Source organism: Oncorhynchus keta, chromosome 29 (genome assembly GCF_023373465.1).
Source record: "Oncorhynchus keta strain PuntledgeMale-10-30-2019 chromosome 29, Oket_V2, whole genome shotgun sequence".
In the NCBI taxonomy this organism is placed as follows: Eukaryota; Metazoa; Chordata; class Actinopteri; order Salmoniformes; family Salmonidae; genus Oncorhynchus; species Oncorhynchus keta.
The window spans coordinates 1,085,845-1,107,815 of NC_068449.1; the positions used below are offsets into that span (position 1 = coordinate 1,085,845).

The following is a 21,971-nucleotide window of genomic DNA, read 5'->3' on the forward strand; positions in this document are numbered from 1 at the left end:
GGTCTGTAGTGACTGCTCTAGCACTGAGTTGCAGTGCCTTAGACCACTGTGCCACTCTGGAGCCCTGAGTGTTGTGGCATAACTTCCACTGCTGTATTTTCAATCGTGACAGATTTTTCAAGTTACCAGTCAAATATATTAATTGATCATCAAGTGAAATCATCTAGACACTAAAATCTCCTTGACTCTCATCAAATGAGATTGAAGAGCCTTGCAGTTGGACCAATATCTCAGGAGGATCCCATAGCTGATGTCCAAAGCAGACCATCTATATTGACCACACCTGGCTACATTAGATTACATACATTTAATCACATTAAAAAATACATGTTTTGATGAATAATGACAAACTCAAGTCACTGCAGAATTTTTGAAAATTATTATATTCAGAAAAGCATGAAACATTATTTTTTTTCCAATGAAAACAGACAATGGATTCAGGATCACTTGACGTGGAAAAAAACAATTACATATTGAAAGAAATAATTGTGTGGATGTGTATTTATGTTTCAGAGATAACGCCAAAAAAAAAAACAAGTCTCCCCACAGTCACGACTGAGTAAGATACTGCTGATGTCAACAGTGCATAGAGATTTACCGGTGATCTCAGTTTCCATGTTAAACTGCAAACTGCAAATCCACTCGGGTCCTTAACCTCTCACCTCTAGCGTCATCACAGAGAGAAGTCTTGGGGCGATAGTAAGATGTACATGTTGTCAGTAACTAGACAGTTCTAGAACATGGATGGAATGTCCCATGAGGTCTGGTACTGGGACAGACAACTCATATCGTCTGCTCATGCCAGCATCCCAAATGGCACCCCATTCCCTATATAATACACTACTTTTGACTAGGGCCTATTAGGGCCCTGGTCAAAAGTAGTGCACTATGTAGGGAATAGGATGCCATGTGTGACTTATTCATTTGCCTAATGCCAGGCCCCTCAGAAACAGGATGATGGGTTGTTATGGTCTGTTAGGTCTGGAAACTGGGATGTCGGTCCATTTCCACACACCTTCCATCAGACACAAACCACTTCCTTAGCCTTGTTCAGTCAGGTAGGGTTGTACCTGTCCCATATGTCCTTTCAGTGTGCCTTGCTAGAATTAACAAAAGGTAGGGTTGTACCTGTCCCATATGTCCTTTCAGTGTGCCTTGCCAATGTGAGAATGGACATCATGACGAAGGCCAAGAGGAGAGGAATTAACAAAAGGTAGGGTTGTACCTGTCCCATATGTCCTTTCAGTGTGCCTTGCTAGAATTAACAAAAGGTGATACTGGCAAGAGCAATGTGAGTTTGGTTTTTTCCTTGTTATTTTCTTTGAAGGATGGACATAATCAGAAATATATACAGGAGTGGCCATCGGTCATCACTGGAGCCTGGCCCGTTTCTCTGGAGGTGGTTTGCTGCTGGGGGGAGCTGGAGCAGAGGTCTTGGTGGCTGGCTCTCTCTCTCTCTCTTCCTGTTTCACCAGCTCTACAGGGGGTTCAGTCTCCTTCTTCACCTCCACTACAACACAACCGATACAGTAGATTAGACACAAGGTGGCAAAACAAGACTCCGTGACCAAAGAAAAGACAAAAATTTAGACATAGTTAAATGTCTAAATCCCATCGTAAAAGAATAACAAATGGTTCTGTAATATTAGCTGTACACTCTTACCTGGGATGGGCTTCTCACCAGGCTTAGGCTAAAAATTGTTGCAAAATAAAAAATAATTACACACAGAATATAGATGAGCAAATGTGAACCTCAATAATACACTGTTACAACTGAATGAATCGGTGTGGATGTATATTGGCTGAGATATTAGCAACCACGATCCATAATTCTGACTAAACTGATTGGTGGCGTGTCGTACCTGATAAAACATCGGAGGAAACTTGGACCTCAAATCGAGTAGAAGAGTGTCAACACGTTGCCTCTGGAACAGGGAACTGGGTTCCTCTTTCTTCTTCGACTTCGGCTTGGCTTTAGCATCTATAGACATCCAATTTTTTTTAAATCACAAGTTATTGGTCACATACACATATTTAACAGATGTTATTGGTCGCATACACATGTTTAGCAGATGCTATTGCGGGTGTAGTGAAATGCTTGTGTTTTCCGAGCTCCAACAGTGCAGTAGTATCTAACAATACACAACCATACACACACATCTAAAAGTAAAATAATGAAATTAAGAAATATATAAATATTAGAACGAACAATGTCGGAGTTCCAGAGTATTAATATATACATGTGACAGGTGTCATATTTAGTATACGTAGGATAGAATAGTAAATATACAGCTATAGTTTATTATTATTCATTAGGATGGAATTGACTAGACTAGGAAAGTTGCTTAGGAGCTAGAATCAGAGCTGCCATGTCTTGTCAAACGCCATCTTGTTGCAGACGATAAATACCATTGATGGGGAGAATGGTTGAATCAAAAAAAACATTTTTTTTACCTTTATTTAACCAGTTAAGAACACATTCTTATTTTCAATGACGGCCTAGGAACAGTGACGGCCTAGGAACTGCCTTGTTCAGGGGCAGAACGACAGATTTGTACCATGTCAGCTCCGGGGTTTGAACTCACAACCTTCCGGTTACTAGTCCAACGCTCTAACCACTAGGCTACCCTGCCACCCCTACACTCTAACCACTAGGCTACCCTGCCGCCCCTACACTCTAACCACTAGACTACCCTGCCGCCCCTACACTCTAACCACTAGGGCTACCCTGCCACCTCAATACAAATACATCAGATACAGTACATGTGTTATAAAGGTCACGGGAAAGCCATGATTTACTTCCTTCCTGCCTTAGGCCATGTTTAGAGAAACAAGCTTTTAAAGCCATGATTTACTTCCTTCCTGCCTTAGGCAATGTTTAGAGAAACATGCTTTTAAAGCCATGATTTACTTCCTTCCTGCCTTAGGCCATGTTTAGAGAAACATGCTTTTAAAGCCATGATTTACTTCCTTCCTGCCTTAGGCCATGTTTAGAGAAACATGCTTTTATAGCCATGATTTACTTCCTTCCTACCGTAGGCCATGTTTAGAGAAACATGCTTTTAAAGCCATGATTTACTTCCTTCCTGCCTTAGGCCATGTTTAGAGAAACATGCTTTTAAAGCCATGATTTACTTCCTTCCTGCCTTAGGCCATGTTTAGAGAAACATGCTTTTAAAGCCATGATTTACTTCCTTCCTACCGTAGGCCATGTTTAGAGAAACATGCTTTTAAAGCCATGATTTACTTCCTTCCTGCCTTAGGCCATGTTTAGAGAAACATGCTTTTAAAGCCATGATTTACTTCCTTCCTGCCTTAGGCCATGTTTAGAGAAACATGCTTTTAAAGCCATGATTTACTTCCTTCCTGCCTTAGGCCATGTTTAGAGAAACATGCTTTTAAAGCCATGATTTACTTCCTTCCTGCCTTAGGCCATGTTTAGAGAAACATGCTTTTATAGCCATGATTTACTTCCTTCCTACCGTAGGCCATGTTTAGAGAAACATGCTTTTAAAGCCATGATTTACTTCCTTCCTGCCTTAGGCCATGTTTAGAGAAACATGCTTTTAAAGCCATGATTTACTTCCTTCCTGCCTTAGGCCATGTTTAGAGAAACATGCTTTTAAAGCCATGATTTACTTCCTTCCTGCCTTAGGCCATGTTTAGAGAAACATGCTTTTAAAGCCATGATTTACTTCCTTCCTGCCTTAGGCCATGTTTAGAGAAACATGCTTTTAAAGCCATGATTTACTTCCTTCCTACCTTAGGCCATGTTTAGAGAAACATGCTTTTAAAGCCATGATTTACTTCCTTCCTGCCTTATGCCATGTTTAGAGAAACATGCTTTTAAAGCCATGATTTACTTCCTTCCTGCCTTAGGCCATGTTTAGAGAAACATGCTTTTAAAGCCATGATTTACTTCCTTCCTGCCGTAGGCCATGTTTAGAGAAACATGCTTTTAAAGCCATGATTTACTTCCTTCCTGCCTTAGGCCATGTTTAGAGAAACATGCTTTTATAGCCATGATTTACTTCCTTCCTACCGTAGGCCATGTTTAGAGAAACATGCTTTTAAAGCCATGATTTACTTCCTTCCTGCCTTAGGCCATGTTTAGAGAAACATGCTTTTAAAGCCATGATTTACTTCCTTCCTACCGTAGGCCATGTTTAGAGAAACATGCTTTTAAAGCCATGATTTACTTCCTTCCTGCCTTAGGCCATGTTTAGAGAAACATGCTTTTAAAGCCATGATTTACTTCCTTCCTGCCGTAGGCCATGTTTAGAGAAACATGCTTTTAAAGCCATGATTTACTTCCTTCCTGCCTTATGCCATGTTTAGAGAAACATGCTTTTATAGCCATGATTTACTTCCTTCCTGCCTTAGGCCATGTTTAGAGAAACATGCTTTTAAAGCCATGATTTACTTCCTTCCTGCCTTAGGCCATGTTTAGAGAAACATGCTTTTAAAGCCATGATTTACTTCCTTCCTACCTTAGGCCATGTTTAGAGAAACATGCTTTTAAAGCCATGATTTACTTCCTTCCTGCCTTAGGCCATGTTTAGAGAAACATGCTTTTAAAGCCATGATTTACTTCCTTCCTGCCTTAGGCCATGTTTAGAGAAACATGCTTTTAAAGCCATGATTTACTTCCTTCCTGCCTTAGGCCATGTTTAGAGAAACATGCTTTTAAAGCCATCACACATTAAAGGCATCACACGTTAAAAATAATGATTTATTATTTATATATTATTATATATATATATTATTATTTATTGTTCGGAATGAAAACCAATGGACCAATAAACTCCCCTGTAAAACATCATCAAAAAACTGTAATACAACCACAACAAAGGGTTAGAGTTCACCAAATTCACATTCCACATTATCCCCATTGAAAATAATTAGAATTTCAGTGTACTTTCCGAATAGACTAGAATTGACACCAACACTGGCTAACATACCTCTCTCCTCCTGGTCTTTGAAGTGCCACCAGTATCCTTTAGATGGGTGATAGCGACAGTACGACATGGCCTCATCGAAGGCAGACTGGACACCGTGGACAGCAGACAGCTGTGGGGAGAATAACAGCAGTCAATACACATGACGACAGAACCCCATCAACTCATATGTCAACCATGGATCCATTCCTATTCAGGAAGTATACTGCCATTCCAATTCAGGAAGTATACTGCCATTCTAATTCAGGAAGTATACTGCCATTCCAATTCAGGAAGTATACTGCCATTCCAATTCAGGAAGTATACTGCCATTCCAATTCAGGAAGTATACTGCAATTCCAATTCAGGAAGTATACTGCCATTCCAATTCAGGAAGTATACTGCAATTCCAATTCAGGAAGTATACTGCAATTCCAATTCAGGAAGTATACTGCAATTCCAATTCAGGAAGTATACTGCAATTCCAATTCAGGAAGTATACTGCAATTCCAATTCAGGAAGTATACTGCAATTCCAATTCAGGAAGTATACTGCCATTCCAATTCAGGAAGTATACTGCAATTCCAATTCAGGAAGTATACTGCCATTCCAATTCAGGAAGTATACTGCCATTCCAATTCAGGAAGTATACTGCAATTCCAATTCAGGAAGTATACTGCCATTCCAATTCAGGAAGTATACTGCCATTCCAATTCAGGAAGTATACTGCAATTCCAATTCAGGAAGTATACTGCAATTCCAATTCAGGAAGTATACTGCAATTCCAATTCAGGAAGTATACTGCAATTCCAATTCAGGAAGTATACTGCAATTCCAATGCAGGAAGTATACTGCAATTCAAATTCACTTCCAATGCTTTTTAAATTTAATTTACTTTCTGAATTGACTGGAATTTAAATGGAATTGACCACAACATAAACCAAGATAATTCCACTATTTTCTAAAAACCCAAAGTAATAACATAGTAATAACAAGATAGTCATAACACAGTAATGACAATGCCAGGGGGTTAACTCTCTCTTACCACTCTCGATCCAATAACTGTTCCCAGATCAGGAGCCTGATACACCACCCCAGCTATAATGTAGTAGTCAGACAGAGGGATGACTGGGGAAATAAACACACAATATAGAGTACAGGATATAGAATTAGAGCCTGGAATAAAGGACATGGGAAGAGGAGCTCACAATATACAGTTGAAGTCGGAAGTTTACATACACCTTAGCCAAATACATTTAAACTCAGTTTTTCACAATTTCTGACATTTAATCCTAGTAAACATTCCCTGTCTTAGGTCTGTTGGGATCACCACTTTATTTTACGAATGTGAAATGTCAGAATAATAGTAGAGAGAATGATTTATTTCAGCTTTTATTTCTTTCATCACATTCCCAGTGGGTGAGAAGTTTACATACACTCAATTAGTATTTGGTAGCATTGCCTTTAAATTGCTTAACTTGTGTCAAATTTTTCAGGTAGCCTTCTACAAGCTTCCCACAATAAGTTGGGTGAATTTTGTGATGGCCACTCCAATACCTTGCCTTTATTGTCCTTAAGCCATTTTGCCACAACTTTGGAAGTATGCTTGGGGTCTTTGTCCATTTGAAAGACCCATTTGCAACCAAGCGTTAACTTCCTGACTGATGTCATGAGATGTTGCTTCAATATATCCACATAATTTTCCCTCCTCATGAAGCCATATATTTTGTGAAGTGCACCAATCCCTCCTGCAGCAAAGCACCCCCACAACATGATGCTGCCACCCCCGTGCTTCATGGTTGGGATGGTGTTCTTCGGCTTGCTCGCTTCCCCCTTTTTCCTCCAAACATAACGATGGTCATTATGGCCAAACAGTTATATATTTTTTCCGACCAGAGAAAACCGTAGTCTTGGTTTTTAATGGGGGTTTTGGAGCAGTGGCTTCTTCCTTGCTGAGTGGCTTTTCAGGTTATGTCGATATAGGACTTGTTTTACTGTGGATATAGATACTTTTGTACCGGTTTCCTCCAGGTTCTTCCACTGTTCCCCTGAACAAGGCAGTTAACCCACTGTTCCTAGGCCGTTATTGAAAATAAGAATTTGTTCTTAACTGACTAGTTAAATAAAGGTTTAAAAAAAAAAGAAGGAAAAAAAGTAATTTTCTGTTGTTCTGGGATTGATTTTCACTTTTCCTACCAAAGTATGTTCATCTCTAGGAAACAGAACGTGTCTCCTTCCTGAGCGGTATGACGGCTGCGTGGTCCCATGATGTTTATACTTGCGTACTATTGTTTCTACAGATGAAAGTGGTACCTTCAGGCATTTAGAAGTTGCTCCCGAGGACGAACCAGACTTGTGGAGGTCTACCATTTTTTTTCTGAGGTCTTGGCTGATTTCTTTCGATATTCCCATGATGTCAAGCAAAGACACACTGAGTTTGAAGGTTGGCCTTGAAATACATCCACAGGTACACCTCCAATTGACTCAAATGATGTCAATTAGCCTATCAGAAGCTTCTAAAGCCATGACATCATTTTCTGGAATTGTCCAAGCTGTTTAAATGCACAATCAACTTAGTGTATGTAAACTTCTGACCCACTGGAATTGTGATACAGTGAATTATAAGTGAAATAATCTTTCTATAAACAATTGGTGGGACAATTAGTTGTGTCATGCACACAGTAGATGTCCTAACCGACTTGCCAAAACTAACAAGAAATCTGTGGAGTGGTTGAAAAACGAGTTTTAATGACTCCAACCTAAGTGTATGTAAACTTCTGACTTCAACTGTAGAGTACAGGATGTAGAATTAGAGCGTTAGAGAAGGATGTAGAATTAGAGCGTTAGAGAAGGATGTAGAATTAGAGCGTTAGAGAAGGATGTAGAATTAGAGCGTTAGAGAAGGATGTAGAATTAGAGCGTTAGAGAAGGATGTAGAATTAGAGCGTTAGAGAAGGATGTAGAATTAGAGCGTTAGAGAAGGATGTAGAATTAGAGCGTTAGAGAAGGAATTAGAGCGGAAGGAATTAGGACTAAATAAAGGAATAAAGGACGTGGGAACATGACGTAAACTTTCCAAGAGGTTTTGATTAAGATGTTTTCTGTAGTGTGTGTGTGTCAGAAGTCTGTAGTGTGTGTGTGTGTCAGAAGTCTGTAGTGTGTGTGTGTCAGAAGTCTGTAGTGTGTGTGTCAGAAGTCTGTGGTGTGTGTGTGTCAGAAGTCTGTAGTGTGTGTGTCAGAAGTCTGTTGTGTGTGTGTCAGAAGTCTGTGGTGTGTGTGTGTCAGAAGTCTGTAGTGTGTGTGTGTGTCGGAAGTCTGTAGTGTGTGTGTGTCAGAAGTCTGTAGCGTGTGTGTGTCAGAAGTCTGTAGCGTGTGTGTGTCAGAAGTCTGTAGCGTGTGTGTGTCAGAAGTCTGTAGTGTGTGTGTGTGTGTGTGTCGGAAGTCTGTAGTGTGTGTGTGTCAGAAGTCTGTAGTGTGTGTGTGTCGGAAGTCTGTAGTGTGTGTGTGTCGGAAGTCTGTAGTGTGTGTGTGTCGGAAGTCTGTAGTGTGTGTGTGTCGGAAGTCTGTAGTGTGTGTGTGTCGGAAGTCTGTAGTGTGTGTGTGTCGGAAGTCTGTAGTGTGTGTGTGTCGGAAGTCTGTAGTGTGTGTGTGTCGGAAGTCTGTAGTGTGTGTGTGTCAGAAGTCTGTAGTGTGTGTGTGTGTCGGAAGTCTGTAGTGTGTGTGTGTCGGAAGTCTGTAGTGTGTGTGTGTGTCGGAAGTCTGTAGTGTGTGTGTGTGTGTCGGAAGTCTGTAGTGTGTGTGTGTGTGTCGGAAGTCTGTAGTGTGTGTGTGTGTGTGTCAGAAGTCTGTAGTGTGTGTGTGTGTCGGAAGTCTGTAGTGTGTGTGTGTGTCAGAAGTCTGTAGTGTGTGTGTGTGTGTGTGTGTGTGTGTGTGTGTGTGTGTGTGTGTGTGTGTGTGTGTGTGTGTCAGAAGTCTGTAGTGTGTGTGTGTCGGAAGTCTGTAGTGTGTGTGTGTCGGAAGTCTGTAGTGTGTGTGTGTCGGAAGTCTGTAGTGTGTGTGTGTCGGAAGTCTGTAGTGTGTGTGTGTGTCGGAAGTCTGTAGTGTGTGTGTGTCAGAAGTCTGTGGTGTGTGTGTGTGTGGGAAGTCTGTAGTGTGTGTGTGTCGGAAGTCTGTAGTGTGTGTGTGTGTGTGTGTCGGAAGTCTGTAGTGTGTGTGTGTGTGTCAGAAGTCTGTAGTGTGTGTGTGTGTCAGAAGTCTGTAGTGTGTGTGTGTGTCAGAAGTCTGTAGTGTGTGTGTGTCGGAAGTCTGTAGTGTGTGTGTGTCGGAAGTCTGTAGTGTGTGTGTGTCAGAAGTCTGTAGTGTGTGTGTGTGTGTCGGAAGTCTGTAGTGTGTGTGTGTGTGTGTGTCGGAAGTCTGTAGTGTGTGTGTGTGTGTGTGTGTGTGTGTGTGTGTGTGTGTCAGAAGTCTGTAGTGTGTGTGTGTCGGAAGTCTGTAGTCTGTGTGTGTCAGAAGTCTGTAGTGTGTGTGTGTGTGTGTCAGAAGTCTGTGGTATGTGTGTGTGTGTGTGTGTGTCAGAAGTCTGTGGTGTGTGTGTGTGCGTCAGAAGTCTGTAGTGTGCGTCAGAAGTCTGTGGTGTGTGTGTGTCAGAAGTCTGTAGTGTGCGTCAGAAGTATGTGGTGTGCGTGTGTGTCAGAAGTCTGTAGTGTGCGTGTGTGTGTGTCAGAAGTCTGTGGTGTGTGTGTGTGTGTATGTCAGAAGTCTGTAGCGTGTGTGAGTGTGTGTGCGTCAGAAGTCTGTGGTGTGTGTGTGTGTGTCAGAAGTCTGTAGTGTGTGTGTGTGTCAGAAGTCTGTAGTGTGTGTGTCAGAAGTCTGTGGTGTGTGTTCTCTGTGGATCACCCTGAGTAGGAGACTGTCTCTGCTGTTTCCTGATGATGTAGAGGATGGGCTCCTGGGCATGAAGGAGAATGTACTCCACTCCAACCATCTGACTGAAATAGACACATAAATGTATGTCAGTTAGGCTAGTAACTATATTATTACACTCAGAGACAGTTTTGCTGACACAGGTCCTGGATCAAAAAAGCATTTTCAATGGACACTGTCAATGGGCAGTCGGCTTAATCTGTGTCAGGGGACGTGGAGGTCGATTTAAGGCAGCTCTCCCGCACCTCTCTGATTCAGAGGGGTTGGGTTAAATGTTTAAGACACATTCCAGTTGAATACATTCAGTTGGACAACTGACTAGGTACCCCCCCCCCTTCCCTTTTACACTGGAAACCGGCTAATAGCCAGTGTGTCAGCCATATTCAAAGCCAATATCAAAATAAACCCTTACTTGAGATGTTCCAGAGTGAGCCGCTGCATCTTCACCACCTCGTTGTTACAGGTGCGGTCGTAGAACGGATTACTCCTCTCGGAGAAATAGTCCAGTACGTTGCCAGGGTTGAGGATGGGCACCCAGCCACTATCAACCCACGATATCCCCAGGAGGTTGTTGTCTAGAAGGAGCAGCAGGTAACGAATGAATGAGGGTAAACGTGTAGGTATAACGTGCACATTTGTTTTGATGAAAACAGGCTGATTGGTTTGGTAAACAGATCGTAAGCTGTCTTGCTAAGCTAACGCGCCAGCTAAACTAGCTAGCTTTGTGCTGTCAAGCAAATTATATTCCTGAAAGCTATTTATTGTAATTCTCAGAAATCGTAAGACATTAGTGTTCATGACTATTTCTTCGATTTTCAAACGGACACACAATACATTACTTTTCAATTAATGAAAGAAACACTTCGCTACCTCTCAAATCCACCGACGCCATCGTGTGCTGTAAACAAATGTCGCACAGAAGCGTCTGTCGCTGGTGGATGACGTAATCAGCGTCGCTGGTGGATGACATAATCAGCAGCGTGACGCCAGGTCAGGTCTAATGCCGCATTCAAAACAACTGGGAACTCGGAAAAAAACGAGCTCCGACAGGGGGAAATTGTTTTTGAACTGTAATCCAACTCGGGAACTCGGGCCTCTTGAACTCCGACCTGAAGACACTGATGTCATGATGTGACCTCGTATTCTTCCGAGTTCCCAGTTGTTTTGAACGTGGCATAAATACATATTTTTGTCTAATTGACATCAAAAGTTGCTTTAATTTGATCTAACCGTAACCTAATTCTCCCAATCTGATACGTTAATTATCCTAGCCTGCTGCGTAAGTTCTCCTAAACCTGCTAAGAAAAGTACCGTTTCTAGACAAAACCATGAGGCCCCGTCAGAATATGCGAGGACGTAGGGAGTGTTAACTAAGATTGTATGTATGGTTGGATAGGTCAATGCAAGGTTATCTTTACACTTCTTTGCAATTATTTACAATTCAGTAGTCTAACGTTTTCAAGATATATTAGCCACGTGAGAGACAGACAGACACACAGAGAGAGTTAATGATTTCAGCAGTCAGTCTATTTTTTTATCAAAGATTAACCACCAGCCTCCTTTTTACTACCAGTTTGTGGGGAAACTCACCAGCCAACATGCCCCCCCATCCAGATGGTGAGCTGATAGCTGACATAGACAGATGCAACATGCTCAATTAGTTAGGCCACTGGAAATAAAGATCAAATAGACTTATTATGAAGGATTTATTGGAATAATATAATGAAACGAGCAAGAACTTAATGAAACGGATTAATTGCCAGGCAACCTACGATAATGTCCTTGTTATTAACTTGATTTATATGCTGCTATCTGAGTAAGATTAGTGTAACAGGCCTAGCCTAATAATGAAGATGTTGTCCCAAAGGGCACCCTAGTCCTTACATAGTGCACTACATTTGACCAGAGCCTATAGGGCCCTGGTCAAAAGTAGTGCACTAAATAGGGAATAGGGTGCCATTGGGGAAGCAAACATGGGCTGCGTCAGTGTCAGAGCTGGGATACCCTGGGCTGGTTGTATGTCCCTCAGTGGGGTGCAAGTCAGACAGTAGGGGTCAGTGTCTGAGTGACACTTGCTTCAACTTTTACCTCGGTTGGAACTTCTAGACACACCCAAACAACTGCACTTCAGTGGTCAGTGTGTATTTGGGATAGTTATTTGCAGTCTGGGTGTGGTGCTGATGTTGAATAGTCGGCCTGTAGACTTAATAACTGTCTGGATGTGGTGCTTGGTTCCAGGCCCTCTCCTCTTCTCTCTATACACTAAGCCACTCAGCTCCGTCATATCCTCACATGGTCTCTCCTGTCTTTGCTATGAGGTTGACACTCAACTACTTTTCTCCTTCCCCCTTTCTGACAGCCAGGTGGGCGACACCCATCTCTGCTTTCCTGGCAGGTTTCCCAGCTTGGATGTTGACCCACCACCTCAAGCTCAACAAGACAGAGCTGCTCTCCCTCCCTGGGAAGGCCTGCCTGCTCAAAGTCCTCATGTCACCCCGCTCCTCTACACACTCCACCGGCGTTCTGTCGAATGCCACATCCACTACAAGACCATGGTTTTTACCTAATGAACAGCAAGAGGAACTGCCCCTCCTTACCGACAGCACCTGAAACCCTACCTCTTCAAAGAGTATCTTAAATAATCCCCCCCACAAGAAAAACACTTGCACTTAAATACTCCCCCCCCCCTTTCTAGCTCTGACTTTGTTGATAACTACTTAATTGAGTAAAAGTGTACTTGTTATGTCTTTGATATGTGGTTGTCCCACCTAGCTATCTTAAAATGAATGCACTAACTATAACTCCCTCTGGTTAATATTGTCTGATAAATGTGTACATTGTCAATGTAAAATGAGGTAGGCTACAGAGAGCGGTATGCAGACATAATCTCTCAGGCTGTCACCTACTGGCGGGCGAGTTTAGACCATCTCTCAGGCTGTCACCTACTGGCGGGGCGAGTTCAGACCATCTCTCAGGCTGTCACCTACTGGCGGGGCGAGTTTAGACCATCTCTCAGGCTGTCACCTACTGGCGGGGCGAGTTTAGACCATCTCTCAGGCTGTCACCTACTGGCGGGGCGAGTTCAGACCATCTCTCAGGCTGTCACCTACTGGCGGGGCGAGTTCAGACCATCTCTCAGGCTGTCACCTACTGGCGGGCGAGTTTAGACCATCTCTCAGGCTGTCACCTACTGGCGGGGCGAGTTTAGACCATCTCTCAGGCTGTCACCTACTGGCGGGGCGAGTTCAGACCATCTCTCAGGCTGTCACCTACTGGCGGGGCGAGTTTAGACCATCTCTCAGGCTGTCACCTACTGGCGGGGCGAGTTTAGACCATCTCTCAGGCTGTCACCTACTGGCGGGGCGAGTTTAGACCATCTCTCAGGCTGTCACCTACTGGCGGGGCGAGTTCAGACCATCTCTCAGGCTGTCACCTACTGGCGGGGCGAGTTCAGACCATCTCTCAGGCTGTCACCTACTGGCGGGGCGAGTTCAGACCATCTCTCAGGCTGTCACCTACTGGCAGGACGAGTTGAGACCATCTCTCAGGCTGTCACCTACTGGCAGGACGAGTTCAGACCATCTCTCAGGCTGTCACCTACTGGCGGGGCGAGTTCAGACCATCTCTCAGGCTGTCACCTACTGGCGGGGCGAGTTCAGACCATCTCTCAGGCTGTCACCGACTGGCGGGGCGAGTTGAGACCATCTCTCAGGCTGTCATCTACTGGCAGGGCGAGTTCAGACCATCTCTCAGGCTGTCACCTACTGGCGGGGCGAGTTCAGACCATCTCTCAGGCTGTCACCTACTGGCGGGGCGAGTTTAGACCATCTCTCAGGCTGTCACCTACTGGCGGGGCGAGTTCAGACCATCTCTCAGGCTGTCACCTACTGGCGGGGCGAGTTCAGACCATCTCTCAGGCTGTCACCTACTGGCGGGCGAGTTCAGACCATCTCTCAGGCTGTCACCTACTGGCGGGGCGAGTTCAGACCATCTCTCAGGCTGTCACCTACTGGCGGGGCGAGTTCAGACCATCTCTCAGGCTGTCACCTACTGGCGGGGCGAGTTGAGACCATCTCTCAGGCTGTCACCTACTGGCGGGGCGAGTTCAGACCATCTCTCAGGCTGTCACCTACTGGCGGGGCGAGTTCAGACCATCTCTCAGGCTGTCACCTACTGGCGGGGCGAGTTCAGACCATCTCTCAGGCTGTCACCTACTGGCGGGGCGAGTTCAGACCATCTCTCAGGCTGTCACCTACTGGCGGGCGAGTTCAGACCATCTCTCAGGCTGTCACCTACTGGCGGGGCGAGTTCAGACCATCTCTCAGGCTGTCACCTACTGGCGGGGCGAGTTCAGACCATCTCTCAGGCTGTCACCTACTGGCGGGCGAGTTCAGACCATCTCTCAGGCTGTCACCTACTGGCGGGAAGAGTTCAGACCATCTCTCAGGCTGTCACCTACTGGCGGGGCGAGTTCAGACCATCTCTCAGGCTGTCACCTACTGGCAGGACGAGTTGAGACCATCTCTCAGGCTGTCACCTACTGGCAGGACGAGTTGAGACCATCTCTCAGGCTGTCACCTACTGGCAGGACGAGTTCAGACCATCTCGAGACACCATGAGAGATAATGTATGTTGCAGAGCTTCCCAATTACATTCAACCGTGGGACGATTTTTCCTTGGGCAGATGGTATCAGGGGGACCGGAACAGAGTTATAAATAATGTGTACATTGCAAATTGACTGCAATAATCCCAAACAGATAAAGTATTTGACAAAAATGTTAAACCTTTCTTATAGTGAAATACGATCACATATGCCTGTCTATTTATTCGTGGGAATAGGCCTACTTGGTAACAGATTAAAATCACATTGAGTCGATTTCCTGGTGATTTTACAGTATTTTATGTCCCACAACGAAATGTATAGATTTACGTATTGATTTTTGCTCAGAAAATAAAACCCTCGGGCCGCCTGCTGGGGAACCATGCTCTATTCAGGCTACAAGCTCTGAAGCGAGATGTTCCCGCATCAGGCTGCGTGCACATCAGCCTGTCGAAAGAAACTCATGCAGAGATTCTATCATTCTGATGATATGAAGAGAGAGGGTCTGATGCACGCACTGTCACCGAAGACTGGAAAATAAAAGATATATCGGGCGAGCGAGCGAGGGTCCAGGCGTGCGTGCACCGGTCTTGCCCTAACGCAAGGCTACGTTGCGACACAATAAAATAGCTGGGAGATGCACGGAGACAGCACGAATACAGCGGTAGCATGACGCGGGACTGAATCGATATATTTCCCCTAGAAAAACCAGTCAAGACATTGGGTCGGCTATCATTTGAGTGTAAAGGTCGTCGAATAGCCTAGGTAATTTATTATCGAGAAGATGAGTGTAAACCAGACTGGGTATGATGATGTTTCTAGAGTGGATGGGGGAACTGTGACGGGCGGCCTCAACATCAGTGGTGCCCCGAAGCTGCAACAGTGTGCTCAGCCTCCCGCTAATCGACCCAGGGATGCCCGGCACCAGCAACATAGCAGCCGGCAGCACCAGCACGGCGGTGTACCTGTCAAACCGCCTTATTCCGGACTGTCCGAACCCGCGGACGTTGTGAAGCGCGCCATCGACTTCAAGACGCAAGGCACACAGTGTTACAAGGATAAGAAGTACCGGGAGGCGATTGGCAAGTACCACCGTGCTTTATTAGAGATGAAGGGGTTGTGCCGGGTGCTGGGAGACCCTGATGCCAGCTCTAAGTCTCCTTCCTCGGTGCTGCCTACCATGACCAAGCCAGACAGCCTGACAGACGAGCAGAAAGGTGCCATGGAGATCGCTGAGCTGGAGTGTTACAACAGTCTGGCAGGTACATGATTATCATTACATGATTTTAGGAAAAGAAACAGGCCACTTATTATAGGCTGCAGACTTGATGGTTTATTAATGCTTTACATCATCATCATCATTACCATCACCATCATCATCATCATTACTATCACCATCATCACCACCATCATCATCATCATTACCACCACAATCATCCTCACCACCACCACCATCATCATCCTCACCACCATCATCATCCTCACCACCACCATCATCCTCACCACCACCATCATCATCACCACCACCACCATCATCCTCCTCACCATCACCACCACCATCATCACCACCACCACCACCATCATCATCACCACCACCATCATCATCATCACCACCACCACCACCATCATCATCACCACCACCACCACCATCATCACCACCATCATCATCACCACCACCATCATCACCACCATCACCATAATCATCATCATCATCACCACCATCATCATCACTACCATCATCACCACCACCATCATCATCATCACCATCATCATCATCATCACCACCACCATCATCATCATCATCATCACCACCACCTGCTTAGAATTGTATTAAGCCTGCTGTCAAGTTTAGGCATGAGATTGACATTTACATTCATACTGTCTGTAGCCACTTAGACTGAATTCCTGTTTGACCAAATTCAAATAAACTGTCTCAAAATTCTTGTTTTGATAATTCTCGTGTTTCTCACCTCCCAGCGTGCCTGTTGCAGATGGAGCTGGTCAACTATGAGCGTGTGAAGGAGTATTGTCTGAAGGTGCTGCGTAAGGAAGGGGACCACTTCAAGGCTTTGTACCGCTCTGGAGTGGCCTACTATCACCTCGGAGACTTCCACAAGGCCCTTCACTACCTCAAGGAGTCCCACAAACAGCAGCCAGCAGGTGAGGATGAAGCCTTTTTCTCAATTCCACTTCTGACTACTCGCTGCCCCTCCTCCATTACATGTGAGCTTTTTCAAAAGGAGGCGAGGAGAGGATTTTTGAGGATTGAGGAATTAAACAACTCCAATTGAGATTCTACCTGTGCACATTTCATATATCATTCAATTTGATCAATCTCACTCGATTCTGAAGCAAGCCCCTTTGTTTGGATTTTAAAAAGCTTCCAAAAAGTTGGACGTACTGTCAAATTCTCTAAGAATTACATTGAAGGCGGCTTATGGTAGAGAAATTACCATTAATTTCTCGGGTAACAATTCTGGGGGCCATTCCTGAGGTCATCATGCCAATTGCACGCTTCCGCAAAACTTGAGACATCTCTGGCATTGTGTTGTGTGACAAAACTGAATAAAACTGTGTAATGATAATGTTGTTTAATCAGCTTCTTGATGTGCCACACCTGTCAGGTGGATTGATTATCTTGGCAAAGGAGAAATGCTCACTAAATTTTTGCACAAAATGTGAGAGAAATAAGCTTTTTGTGGGTATGGAACATTTCTGGGATCTTTTATTTCAGCTCATGAAACATGGGACCAATACTTTACATGTTGTGTTTGTATTTGTGCATGGTGTCATGACTATCCTGGTTGAGGATCCAAGGCCTCAGATCAGCTTGGCAAATGGCTTACAGATCGCCAGACCTCCCTCTCTCCTCTCCTGTGGGCTGGGATGGTTTTATGACACCTTACGGCAATCGTAAATTGTACTCCTTTTGGTCTCTAGTATCAAGATTGGAATGTCTTTGTTACAGAGACATTTTGCCGCCCAAAAAATCTAACGTCCAAAGAGTGAACTTTGGAACAATATTTCTAAGATAAGAATGTTAAGAGTGGTCCGTGGGGATCTAAAGAATAATCATGTCATATTTCTTCTTCATTTTGTGATGTTATTAAAAACTGTATAACGAAAAATACGGTAACTCGAAGAGCTTTCACACTGTGTATGTCAGGTTTATATGCTTTACGTTGTGTAGGAAATATGAAGAACGATTAAACAATTTTTGTTAAGATATGAATGTGATTTGAGTTCTCACGAGATCATAGTTTTCATGTCCGTTGCACATTAACTAAGCCACGCCCCCGAATGAGGTCATAAGAGCGTGTCAGTGTGATGGAACCACCTTTTTCGACCAGAATTAACACGCAGACATTGAAGCGTAAGCTAAACGTTACAAATGGTTGAAACTCTTAAGACAAGAAAGCGTGCAGCTGTGGCTACACGTGGAAATGGTTAGAAACTCTAACTCCCAACAGAGTGAGAATAGTTATAGAATGTATCAACGATAAATGTCCCTTTCTCTATCGTTCTCTTTCCCCACCCCTTCTCCATTGTGTATCTTGTCAGTCCACTAGGGACTTTTGTCTCATGTAAGTGTGTATTCTGTGTTATTAGTTAGTAAATAAATAAATAAATAAATTGTGTGTAGAACTGAATAATAAGAAAAGGCTGGGGGTCTTGCGGAGTCTGTGACGTTCAGAATGAGACTGATATGAGGTAATGATTAATAAATGACTTATCAATATAATATTTTCTGTCTTTGTCTTTCCAGACACCAACGTTCTCCGTTACATCCAGCTGACTGAGATGAAGATCTGTCGTTCTGCCCAGAGGGAGAAGAAAGAAACCAACTAAATCACTTTCTGTTTTAATAACTCACTTAAAATGCTTTCTTCATGTGCCACCCAGACCTAGTACACCACGAGTCTTGGGCCGGGATTCAATCCGAAACCGCGCTTGACATTTTTGGGGTAATTTCCAATTGAGCTGACATCTGCAGTGCTGACCTTTTAAAAGCTGCATTGTCCAAGCGTGCTTGGATTGAATCTCCACCTTGGTGTTTTAAAGGATATTTACAGATATGCTTTAGCCACTTTTATCCATCTTCTTATTCTTCCTGACAATTATGTGATTCATACCAATGGGCGTATTTTACTACTATACACAAACCTATATTTATTTATTTTTATTTATTTTACCTTTATTTAACCAGGCAAGTCAGTTAAGAACACATTCTTATTTTCAATGACGGCCTGGGAACAGTGGGTTAACTGCCTGTTCAGGGGCAGAACGACAGATTTGTACCTTGTCAGCTCGGGGGTTTGAACTCGCAACCTTCCCGGTTCCTAGTCCAACACTCTAACCACTAGGCTACGCTGCCGCCCCCATATGTCGTATAGAGATACAGTTCATACAACTGAAATGGTGCAGCTGCCGTTCGGTGATGGTCTATGACTAAGTTGGTCAACACGGAATCAGATGGATAATGCACATCACTGCCAGTCCAAAACATTGCACAAAGTGTAAATAAGGCCAACAACACTTCTGATGGTGACGGAGTAACAGAAAAACACTGAATGAAGCACTGTACACAAGATGTGTTTCTAACATCTGGGGCCCCGTTTATACCCGGTTCTACCGTGTGTTCTACCCCGTTTATACCTGGTTCTACCATGTGTTCTACCCGTTTATACCCGGTTCTACCGTGTGTTCTACCCCGTTTATACCCGGTTCTATCGTGTGTTCTACCCGTTTATACCCGGTTCTACCCGTTTATACCCGGTTCTACCGTGTGTTCTACCCGTTTATACCTGGTTCTACCATGTGTTCTACCCCGTTTATACCCTGTTCTACCGTGTGTTCTACCCCGTTTATACCCGGTTCTACCGTGTGTTCTACCCCGTTTATACCCGGTTCTACCGTGTGTTCTACCCGTTTATACCTGGTTCTACCATGTGTTCTACCCGTTTATACCCGGTTCTACCGTGTGTTCTACCCGTTTATACCCGGTTCTACCGTGTGTTCTACCCGTTTATACCCGGTTCTACCGTGTGTTCTACCCGTTTATACCTGGTTCTACCATGTGTTCTACCCGTTTATACCCGGTTCTACCGTGTGTTCTACCCGTTTATACCCGGTCCTACCGTGTGTTCTACCCCGTTTATACCTTGTTCTACCATGTGTTCTACCCCGTTTATACCCGGTTCTACCGTGTGTTCTACCCGTTTATACCTGGTTCTACCATGTGTTCTACCCCGTTTATACCTGGTTCTACCGTGTGTTCTACCCGTTTATACCCGGTTCTACCGTGTGTTCTACCCCGTTTATACCCGGTTCTACCGTGTGTTCTACCCCGTTTATACCTGGTTCTACCATGTGTTCTACCCCGTTTATACCTGGTTCTACCATGTGTCCAGATCTTGTTGACTTTCCGATGTTGCCCACATTTTTAGACAGGTGTAGACAATTAAAATACCATTGATATTGTGATTAGATTTTCTCCGGAGGTAGTCCGGATCGTGTCTACACTTGACACTTACATGCGATTTCTGCTATCAGAGTACGAAGCTCGGATTTAAAAGACGGGTCTAGACGCACAAAAGTGGCTTTGTGGTCTGATTGTGTTCAGATCAGACTGACCACTTCAGGATTGTGTTCAGATCAGACTGACCACTTCAGGATGGTGTTCAGATCAGACTGACCACTTCAGGATTGTGTTCAGATCAGACTGACCACTTCAGGATGGTGATCAGCTCAGGCTGACCACTTCAGGATGGTGATCAGCTCAGACTGACCACTTCAGGATTGTGTTCAGCTCAGACTGACCACTTCAGGATGGTGATCAGCTCAGGCTGACCACTTCAGGATTGTGTTCAGATCAGACTGACCACTTCAGGATGGTGTTCAGATCAGACTGACCACTTCAGGATGGTGTTCAGATCAGGCTGACCACTTCAGGATTGTGTTCAGATCAGACTGACCACTTCAGGATTGTGTTCAGATCAGACTGACCACTTCAGGATTGTGTTCAGATCAGACTGACCACTTCAGGATGGTGTTCAGATCAGACTGACCACTTCAGGATTGTGTTCAGATCAGACTGACCACTTCAGGGGATTTCTCCTCAGTGTGGACGTAATCAGGCTACAATGGGAGACGTCATCAGCACTCCTATCCCACAAGTCTCCAGAAAACATGTGTTTTGGGACAGAGAGGTTTTTCTTTTCATTATAACTTCGGAGGAAATTCGTTTTTAGCGTGTGAGGAACGTGTTTGCTGTCTTCATAAATGCTAGCCAGCTAGCTAATCTTTGTAGAGGGGGGGAGTCATACGAACCCTTTTGCAATCCCTTTTAGCGTTGCTTGCGAGATTCCTGGCTAGCTACAGAGGTTAGCGGGCTAGTTATAGCTACAGTAGTTAGCTACTGACATCAGTTGTTGTGTTGTTATCATATTTTGCCTATTCCACCGTTTGGAGAATTTGAATATGGCGCAGGAAACGGGAATCTGGACACACTATGGACACGGTAGACACATTTAAATGTAGAGGTGTAGACGCATGACGCTTTCGGAATTCCGTGATCAGAATTCAGTGATCAGAATTCCGTGATCAGAACTCAGTGATCAGAACTCAGTGATCAGAACTCAGTGATCAGAACTCAGTGATCAGAATTCCATGATCAGAACTCAGTGATCAGAACTCAGTGATCAGAACTCAGTGATCAGAACTCAGTGATCAGAACTCCGTGATCAGAACAATAAAGCTGCATGAACTGTCAAGTCTAGACGTGGCCTCAGACAGGCATTGTGTCCGGATATCTTACAAATGTAGACAGACCTGGATTTTAATTTTGACCTCTTTTTCTCCGACAATTGGAAGTTACAGTCTTTTCCCATCGCTGCTACTCCTGTATGGAGGCGAAGGTCGAGAGCAGTGCATCCTCCGAAACACAACCCTGCCAAGCCACACTGTCCCACTTAACCCGGAAGCCAGCCGCACCAATGTGTCGGCGCTAGTGCGCGATGGGACAAGGACAACCCTGGGCCAATTGTGCACCTACCCGGATCTGTAGTGACAGCTTAGACCACTGTGCCACTCGGGAACCCCGAGGTATAAACGAGGCTAAGGAATCACTTTTCCCTCAACCTCGCACTGTTAGAAACCGAGCTAACACTTGTTTTAGTTTTTATATTTATAGATGATTTAGATTTTAAAATCTTTGGCAAGTCACGTTAATACATGGGTCTTACCGTTACCTATAATAGATATATAAAGACTATATTTATAGATTGCATTTAACCGTGTTTACGTTGTAAGGGCACATATTTGCTCATTGTCATGACACTTTTTTTTAAAAAGCGTGTCACAAAATAAAGGCTTACTTTATAAAAGACAATGCTTTCTGTATTTGTTTTAATTGAATAATAGCAATGCTAATTGTGCTTTTTTTGTTGTAAATGCAAGCAGGGCAATTCATTCTACAAGAGTATCTTTAAGAAAACACCAACTGTTACTT

At 44.1% G+C, this 21,971-nt stretch overlaps 2 protein-coding genes and 2 long non-coding RNA genes across 6 annotated transcripts; 1 reads left to right on the forward strand and 3 right to left on the reverse strand.

Annotated features, from left to right (window-relative positions):
• Window positions 1–364: 364 nt before the first annotated feature.
• med6 (mediator complex subunit 6) lies at window positions 365–10,869 on the reverse strand. Its single transcript, XM_052485489.1, has 8 exons — window positions 10,731–10,869; window positions 10,273–10,435; window positions 9,834–9,925; window positions 5,983–6,065; window positions 4,962–5,070; window positions 1,863–1,981; window positions 1,664–1,691; window positions 365–1,510 (listed from the first exon to the last, which is right to left on the reverse strand). The coding sequence occupies exons 1-8, from the start codon at window positions 10,828–10,830 to the stop codon at window positions 1,371–1,373; spliced, it is 834 nt and encodes a 277-aa protein (XP_052341449.1). The 5' UTR covers window positions 10,831–10,869; the 3' UTR covers window positions 365–1,370.
• LOC127913470 (uncharacterized) lies at window positions 2,974–4,952 on the reverse strand. 3 transcript variants are annotated; one of them, XR_008085645.1, is made up of 4 exons: window positions 4,491–4,952; window positions 3,483–3,706; window positions 3,203–3,258; window positions 2,974–3,090 (listed from the first exon to the last, which is right to left on the reverse strand). It is a non-coding gene; the product is annotated as an uncharacterized LOC127913470 (long non-coding RNA). The 3 variants fall into 3 exon arrangements; XR_008085643.1 differs by lacking the exon at window positions 3,483–3,706 and having other exon boundaries at window positions 3,203–3,426; XR_008085644.1 differs by lacking the exon at window positions 3,203–3,258.
• A 3,650-nt stretch (window positions 10,870–14,519) lies between the features above and the next one.
• On the forward strand, window positions 14,520–19,102 carry LOC118362009 (tetratricopeptide repeat protein 9A-like). Its single transcript, XM_035742221.2, has 3 exons — window positions 14,520–15,723; window positions 16,439–16,621; window positions 18,228–19,102. Exons 1-3 carry the CDS (start codon window positions 15,246–15,248, stop codon window positions 18,308–18,310), a joined length of 744 nt encoding a protein of 247 aa, XP_035598114.1. The 5' UTR covers window positions 14,520–15,245; the 3' UTR covers window positions 18,311–19,102.
• Window positions 19,013–20,150, reverse strand: LOC127913413 (uncharacterized). The gene is made up of 3 exons (XR_008085517.1): window positions 19,753–20,150; window positions 19,688–19,720; window positions 19,013–19,117 (listed from the first exon to the last, which is right to left on the reverse strand). It is a non-coding gene; the product is annotated as an uncharacterized LOC127913413 (long non-coding RNA).
• Between the last annotated feature and the right edge of the window lie 1,821 nt (window positions 20,151–21,971).

Excerpts from the sequence above, each read along its gene's own strand:
- med6 (XM_052485489.1), bottom strand. The coding sequence starts at position 10,830 with ATGTCATCCACCAGCGACGCTGATTACGTCATCCACCAGCGACAGACG. Across the intron at positions 1,982-4,961 it reads CAAAGACCAGGAGGAGAGAG|ATGCTAAAGCCAAGCCGAAG; the intron begins GTATGTTAGCCA and ends GGATGTCTATAG. Across the intron at positions 1,511-1,663 it reads TGGTGAGAAGCCCATCCCAG|TGGAGGTGAAGAAGGAGACT; the intron begins GTAAGAGTGTAC and ends GTTGTGTTGTAG.
- LOC118362009 (XM_035742221.2), top strand. The coding sequence starts at position 15,246 with ATGAGTGTAAACCAGACTGGGTATGATGATGTTTCTAGAGTGGATGGG. Across the intron at positions 15,724-16,438 it reads GTGTTACAACAGTCTGGCAG|CGTGCCTGTTGCAGATGGAG; the intron begins GTACATGATTAT and ends CTCACCTCCCAG. Across the intron at positions 16,622-18,227 it reads CCACAAACAGCAGCCAGCAG|ACACCAACGTTCTCCGTTAC; the intron begins GTGAGGATGAAG and ends TTGTCTTTCCAG.